Below are 8,260 nucleotides of genomic sequence, written 5' to 3'. Positions count from 1 at the left end.
AGGGGCATTGAGGCTCACATAACATTACAATCTTTATGGTGACCACGCTGTGGATTTTCTGATATTCTAGACAACTACAGCAGCGATCACTGGTCTGCACGCGTTCGTTCCTGGTTTGAACATCACTCAGGCACCCTACGAAACGGCGATTGGCCTGCTAGATTACTCGATCTTAATGCCATTGGTAATGTCTGGGGCTATTGGAGCATTCCTGCAGCTTGATAGCTGTGCGGCTGAACGGGGCCACAGAGCGGCTTCTACTGAATTTGGTATACCAGAAGATACTTGTGGTCTCTGTCCCTCGCCAAAATGAGGTTATTATCAAGGCTAGAGGTGGTGATTAATTATTTGCCCCCCGTGCTTATCAGTAAGCATGCGACAGCATGCGCTACCAGTATGTTCCAAATCTCCGCACATAAAAACTGGATCCTTACAGGACTCGTACCTCGGGTTCTGTTCACGATAGAAAGGCAGGGTCAAGTGTGTTGGAAAGTCCTTGGGCTGGGGACCATTTGTATGCTCAACAGAAGAATCGCATTAGTGTTAGTGTCCTACAGTGCAGGATTTGCTTGGGCAAATGGAGCAAATCGGTTGGTCGCTTGATATTTTTATCCGTTTTGGAGATACAGAGGTTCGAATTTACCCTACTTGTCCACGTAAAATCCGGTGTGAGATGAAAAAGTTGTTTATATACTGAAGTAGCACGGAGAAATATGTTGTAAAAGGACTCCGTTATCATCTGGGAACCGTGTTGTAGTATTGAAAATTTTTTGCGCATTATTGATCCGGTCCCAGGTGTAAAATTAATTTGGCATTATTTCCATTTCACATAATAACAATCAAAATTTTAGTGATCCATAAAGTTTCTTTCATGTGAGTGACATGTCCTGCTCTGGCAGGGAAAAGAAGGGAAACAGCGGAAAAATGCTCATATCGGAGCACAAAATAGGCGAATATGATCCTGTTTAAAAGAGTGACTCACTCTACTTTCTCAGCATCTTTAAATTTTTTATCAAATACTTGGCATGCGAACATATACGTGCTGTTTAAGCTGTGAGAGGAGACAGTGCAATGGGAAAGAGAGGGAAAAGTAATACATGCTGTGCTGGACAATTCCAGACAGTGGTTGTGGTATAGAAAGAGCGAAAATGACAGACAATGGCAGTCTGCGAGAAAGAGAGGGACGCAACGGCAGTGGAACATAGTTCACAGTGACAGAACAGTGCTACGAAAAGTGTGTTGGAGACAGTGCAAGTGAGAGAAGAAGAAAGAGAAGGAGAAAGTGGAAGTGGGTGACAGTCAGTGACAAAGGTAGTGACAGTGAGAAGAGAGAGCAGCAATGGGCAGGAATGAGTGAGGTAGTAGCAGTAAGACAGGACAGAACAGTGACCCAGGCTGCGAGACAGGAGGCAGTGACAGTTGGAGAGAGTCAAAGACGCGTTGGGCTGAATCAATAAGTGGGAAAGAGCATGTGGGAGTGGACGGGGATGAGCAGCTTAAAGCGATGGACTAATTGATGTACGTCATAGTTTAGAGAGCTGTGGGAGTCAGAGGTGAGTTACATGTTAAACACAGCGTGAATATGTTCGCATGTCAAAATTTTGGAATTTTTTTTTTAAAGGTACTGAAGAAGGTAGAGTGAGGTAGCTGCTACCCATTTTTCACCCTCAGACTGCTTTAAACTGGAGCACATTCGCCTTTTTTGTTTTTGCTCCGATAGTAGCATTTTTCCGCTGGCTACTATTTAAACCCTGTTACTTAAGGCAAGGCCAGTAGCAGCCGTTTTGGGATCTGTAGTGTCCCCGCCGCCCCTGCCCTGTCTCTTATCGTGCTGCTCCCCCCACTCCTACCCGGACAGTGTCGCTCGGCCGGCAGCGCGGCTGGCCCAACCGCGAGCGCAGTCGCCGCCGGCACGCCATGGCGCCGACACCCCTGCTGCTGCCGCTGCTGCTGCTGCTGCTGCTGGCGCGCGCCGCCCACCCGCACGTGAGTCCGCAAGCTGGCTGCTTCCACCGAAACACAACACTACGTAAAAGAAAGCCACTTAATTTTTCAACTGAATCAATGTACGAGTACTGGGTCGAAAGGTTCCCCTGTCAGTAATTACTCCTGGAAAATATAGTTACGACTTCCATAACTCCACACTGCACTCTAATAGCTGTCCACTCACAAATTTCTTTAGATATGGGAATATCTAGATGTTACGAGGTGCAGTTGGAAGTTACTGTAATTTGAACATCTCAGTTTTCCCATTTGCCAAAGCACTTTTCATAGTACCGACGCAAGAATACTTTTTGCCATTTTGGAACACATATTTCAAGTCTTTTGTTTTTCCATTCGTCTCGAATACTTTGTGAGTTGTTGTCGAAGAAGTATCTGGGTATCACTAGGTAGTTTCTCAAAGCAATACTCTTGGATAAATGTTTCTCGGCTTTTCTGCCTTGCCACATTCATTTATATGCGCAAGCAATCAACGATTTCCTATGCCGTCATCTTCAGTGCTGTCTTACTGATAGGCCTTGTTGTACCTTCGTATATAGTTGGTCGAATTATTTCATGGAGGCGTCACGAAGCCGCGAAACTTCCATATGCTACTAATATTCCTTCATGACAGACATAGACATAATCTGTACTAGCAAATAGAGGTTCCGTCAGTTTGTGACGTCTCCATGATACAATTTGACCAACTACATACGGAAGTAAAACACGGCCTATGAGTACGACAGTACTGACGATGAAAGCGTAGGAAATCATTGATAGCTTCAGTATACAAGCAAATCAGGCGGGCCTGGAAAATCGACAAACATTTATCCAAGAATCCCGTTTGTTTCCCGTGACCCGCTGTCTTAATCTATCCGACCGGTGATCCTTTTTTGGAGCAGGGCCGTCGACTTCCATTTATTGCTTTGCTTGTTGCTTCATTTCTAGAGTGAAGTGGTGGGTCCGTGCCTCATCTACAAAAAACAAATCGGCGTATAAAGTGCATTTCAAATTGTTCATCTACCTGAACAGCCTTTCTGTAAATGGTGTCTTTCTTAACATTAAATCTTTTGAGTTCTTTCTAAAGCGATTTAAAATTTATTGAGAGATTTTCTCGCTTCTGCTTTTGGCCAGCATTCGACAAATATAACTTCGATCTTGTAGAAAGCTTTCTCACATTCAGTTCTTCATGGGAACGTACAGCACGCTGTCCCGTGATATGCCCAGGACGTCAATTATTGCGTATACCTTTAGCTACCTACCCTGCAATTCCATATTATGCGACTTGACGATGTTTTCATTTGTGGTTGCAGTTTCTGGAACGTCATCCTCGTGGCTTACTTTCAAGATAGATGCGAAAATCTTAACTGAGACGTCTGTTTCGTAGCTGCTGAAATCGAAGCAGAAAAACCGATGTAAAACCTTCACTAAAGCAAGATCGACTGTAGTGGCAATAAAGCGTCCAAAACAAATAATTATCTTATATGATGACTGGGTTCCCAGTTTAGTAGTCTGCATGTATCACGTACTACACCACTAACGGAAACATGGGCATAAACAAAACTATTCCATACAAGTTAACAGTTGACTTAAGTTAGTGGGCAACATGCAACGATACATCAAAAACAAAACGCAATGTTTCAGCGATATAAACGCCATCTCTGTGCCAAGCCGAATAGTTTTCGCCTTAAAATTGTGAAAACGGGGATAAACTCTGAAATTTATAACCTATAATTTGTTTGATTTAAGATAGAACCAGCTGCTTGTGTCATGTTGTGGCACTATGCTGCTTCGAGTCATGTAATATCGATAGTCATTGCTAGAAGTTGTACGACTTAGTGTTACAGTCAAACACTCCAAAGGAACGCAAAACTCTTTCGGGAGTGTTAACATAAGACATTTTCAGTCGTTCAGGAATGCTGCTGACTACTAGCATTCCGACCTATGGATTGATTCAACCGGACGAATGCGTTGATTCTTAACTTTCGAAAAGTTTTTGACACAGCTCCATACCGAATTTATTTACGGAAATACATTCTTTATGGGATATACACCGTACACCTGATAGTTTTTTTACAACGTACCATAGCAGTGTAGAGAAATTCGAGACGAACTTCGATCCAGATCTATCAAGTCGGAAAACTACCACAAATTGCGATATTGCAGTGCCTGTATTAGTCTGAATTACGATGCAATGTTCCTTTGGAACTGTCCGAAGGAACAGGCAATGCGGCGACTACAGCCATTATGAAATACATTAAATGTATCCGCAGATACAAATATGTACAACCATTAGCTGTATAAATGGATGACAATAATGAAACCGACCGGGCATGAAATAGGCAGAGCCCGCACCAACCGTTGCCTTAGGGTACAGAGCGAATGGAAGACATCGATTTAGGGGGAAAATGCACCACGTCTGTTCAGTAGACCTCAAAGAAGCCTCGTGTACGATTAGTTCCTCAGTGTTGAATTTGGCAGACCGATAGTAAAATACTAAAATGTACTGTCTAATTGGTTAGTCCAAATACAAGATTATGGCAGTCATCGAAGGAATCTAAATGGGAAAACTACGGTGTTCTTTGGAACGCTTTCACGTAAATTTAGATAGTCTAAATTTCGGCGAGATACAAACCTATTCTTCTCCCTATTTAAAACACTCTCTGAAAGGGCCACAAGGGCAAGGAACGGTCAGTTAGGAAATACGGAATCTCATCGAAATGGCAGGCTTTAAAAAATCTGTATTACATACGTCGAATAAGCGAGTAAGTTTAGAGGACATTTTTACAATTTCTTTGGGGCAATGTTCTGCTAAGGAAGAGTGGTAACTAGTACCGTCAGCAAAACAGTATTTTACATTTACGCAAAAATTTTGAATTTCCGTAGGAGAGAGCATTGTACCTAGAGAGTAATGTACCCAGGAACACATTTTTCCTGTTCGGTACTTTAGCCTAGTGACTGATTTCAGAATCACATGAGGGAATACGCGCTAGAAATCGCCATAAGGAGTTTAAGCCATTTTCTACAGTTTTTGTTGTTCGTAGGCATGAGCTTGTGTTTTGTGCAGCACTTGTAAATATTTTGAGTTCTACACATTCCTGTATAAAATATGAAAGCTAGTTAGAATATCTTATTAGTTCGAACAGTCCATGGGTGTACTGCCGGTCCATAGTGTCTAACGGGCACAATATTTCGGCGATCAGACATGTCGTCTGCGCACTGACGATGGCGACATGTCTGATCACCGAAATATTGTGCCCGTTGAAAACTATGGACCGGCAGTACACCCGTGGACTGTTCCAGCAAGAAATATGCCGGGAGAAAGTGAAGAATCTTATTAGTTCTTCAGTCACAGCATTTTATGGCAAGTAAATTTCTACATATTTTAAAAATTAATCCATAACATGTGGATGGTAAAATTATACATTGTCGGTCGTACGCCATCTTGTACCTTGAAACGGAAGAAAGTCTTTTACTATGAAACATGGAATATTTGCAAATTAATTGACTTTCGTTAATGTCTAAACAGTTTCATTTCTCTTGGAAATGAAAATTTTTGTTAGTTTCCAGTAGCTTTGATTTCAAAATGTATTTACTTTGTCACTAGTTCTTGATAATTCTTTCTTGACGCATTTGTCCTGCTACAACGTGAGGCTGGCCTTGTTAACTATTGACTTGGCAGTGTTAGTTGCAGAGGGTGGCCGCATACCCTTCCTGCCGCCACCCCGAACCCCCTTGGACGGAATTAGTGTACCCCAGCTGTCTGCATCTAGTGTAAGTTATGGAATAGTGCGAACGTGTTCAAATGTCTGCGAGTCGTGTAACTATGGCGGAGCGTGGGGATCAGCCGGGTAATCACCTAGCGGGATGTGGAAAACCACCTAAAAACCACATCCAGGTTGGCCGGCATACGGCCCCATCGTTAATCCGCCGGACGGATTCGATCTGGGGCCGAGGCACCTACCTGAGTCCAGGAAGCAGTGGATTTGCGCTTTCAACTACCCTGGCAGGCCATAACTAATTCTTGATAATACTTGCGCTTAATTTGATTTCACTTACTGATTTTTCGTGTACGATAGATTAATGATGTAATAATAGAAGACTAAACAGTGACGAGATTTCCTCGATTGAAACGCATTTAAATTTCAGTAGATTATTTTTCGTAGGTGCTTGACCATTTTATATCTTGGAACGTTTTTACATTTGGGAAAACATTTATTTTCCGGAGAAACTTTTGAAATTTTTCTAAAATTTGCAGCACGTGAAAAGTGAATGCAGCGATTTTAAAATGGAATAAGAATTACAATTAAAGTTTTACTGCAGAGTTGACTAGAGGAGGAAGTCTGAAGGGTGTCCCGAAGGACAACACCTTTCCCTGTTATGTATAGTATTATGCATAAGAAACGCATCTAGTGCCGGCATCTCGTGGTCGTGCGGTAGCGTTCTCGCTTCCCACGCCCGAGTTCCCGGGTTCGATTCCCGGCGGGGTCAGTGATTTTCTCTGCCTCGTAATGGCTGGGTGTTGTGTGATGTCGTTAGGTTTAAGTAGTTCTAAGTTCTAGGGGACTGATGACCATAGATGTTAAGTCCCATAGTGCTCAGAGCCATTTGAACCATTTTTGAGCGCATCTAGTAAATTATTTAATTTACTAATCCCTTCACTTCTTTATTTGTAAATTTTGTATTTACACCCTGTAAAATGTAATTATGGCATTCGTCTTAAGTTTCAAATACTCTCTGGCAGGATTTCCCAAACTGTGTTCCGCAGAACACTGTTGGTCCGCGTTTAGTAAATGCTCCACGAAAAACTACTAATAGCATGGAGTCTTTTCTTTGGATATTTTGACGAAACTGATGCGTTTTTTAATTTTATGATTTCTGTGTTATTATTATTATTATTTGAAATTGAAGTAATCTCTGATTAAAACAATTATTTCTCATTTTTTAAAATGTTGTTAACTTTCAAAATAAACAAGGCGTTCCAATAAGTACCAGCATTCTCCGGGAGTTCCGCCAGAAGAAAAGTGTGGGAACCTCTGGTCCATGCAACAGTAGAGTATGAAGATAAAATAAAAATCAAAAGTCGTTGTTGAATATAGACATTATTCCTGGCAAAATAGAAACACCAGATAAAATTCAGATTAAAACTGCTCGAAAGTCTTCCAGGTAAGCGTAGCGTAAATGTTCGAATTGTTTCCTCCAAACTGACTAACTAATCTTCCGCAATTCGTCGTCACGAGAAAGGATTTGCTACAATCGCCGACTACTGCTGTTGGATAGCGTAAACCTGTGATCTCACTGCGCTGTCTCCAACTAACGTCGTTTGTGTAAATACACATCTTTGAGAAAAAGACTTCTATTATCTGAGCCGTTATTTATTTCTGCTCCCCGAAATAGGCAATAATCATCAAATGTATCTTTAAATTTAGGTCATAAACAAGAATTGTGAATGTGAACGTCAACCTACCTCAGACTCTCAACTGACCGTATAACTGTTTTTTCAAATGATACTTGTGTGTCTTTTTTGACACTTGTTGACAAATTAACTTCAACTTCGCTGATCATCAGGGCTCAGTTCGAAGCGGGACTCTTCCGTGGAGATAATTATACTCCAGTCAATGTGATTCCATGCCGAAGACGTGTCTGGACACCCCTATGATAGTGGTGGGATACCAACCTGCCTGTCGCCCCCCACACCGCCCGACACCCAGGTGTGATAGACTGGGTTGCCATTTCTTTACATAGCAGAACCCCTTTGGTTGTCATCCTCGGCACTCTTACAGCACAGCGGTGCGTCGACGATGTTCTGACCTCCGTTTTGTTGCCCTTCATAGCAAGACACCCTACGATTATATTTCAGCAAGATAATGCCCGCCCGCACATAGTAAGAATTTGTACAGCTTGTCTTCCTGCTTGCCAAACCCTGCCTTGGCCAGCAAGTTCGCCGGACCTCTCCCTAATTGAGAACGTTTGGAGCATTATGAACAGGGCTCTCCGACCAGCTCGCGATATTGATGATTTGACGCGCCAATTGGACAGAATTTGGCACGATATGCCTTAGGAGGACGTCCAACAACTCTATCAGTCAATGCCCGAGCCGAGTAACTGCTTGCATGAGGGCCAGAGGTAGACTAACGCGTTGTTGATTTGCTCAATTTGCAAAGCTCATTCCTTTGAATAACTCATACAATTTTTCTAAAATTGTAATAATTTATTTGCCTGTACTTGTATATCACACCTACCGGTTTCCGTCGTATTCGGATAATTCTTCCTAGTTGCG

The 8,260-nt window shown here is 42.4% G+C and overlaps 1 protein-coding gene across 1 annotated transcript in view; it reads left to right on the top strand.

Moving 5' to 3' along the window:
• Positions 1 to 1,905: 1,905 nt before the first annotated feature.
• Positions 1,906 to 8,260, top strand: part of LOC124614009 (collagen alpha-1(III) chain-like) — a 224,520-nt gene continuing 218,165 nt past the window's right edge. Inside the window, exon 1 of the mRNA XM_047142823.1 lies at positions 1,906 to 1,986. Within this exon, the coding sequence (XP_046998779.1) occupies positions 1,918 to 1,986 (69 nt within the window). The 5' untranslated portion in view covers positions 1,906 to 1,917. The remainder of the gene's footprint in view (positions 1,987 to 8,260) is intronic.

The sequence above is a fragment of the Schistocerca americana genome, chromosome 4 (genome assembly GCF_021461395.2).
Source record: "Schistocerca americana isolate TAMUIC-IGC-003095 chromosome 4, iqSchAmer2.1, whole genome shotgun sequence".
NCBI classification, from domain to species: Eukaryota; Metazoa; Arthropoda; class Insecta; order Orthoptera; family Acrididae; genus Schistocerca; species Schistocerca americana.
The sequence above is the reverse complement of the archived record's forward strand: the minus strand, read 5'-3'. Positions and strand labels throughout refer to the sequence as shown.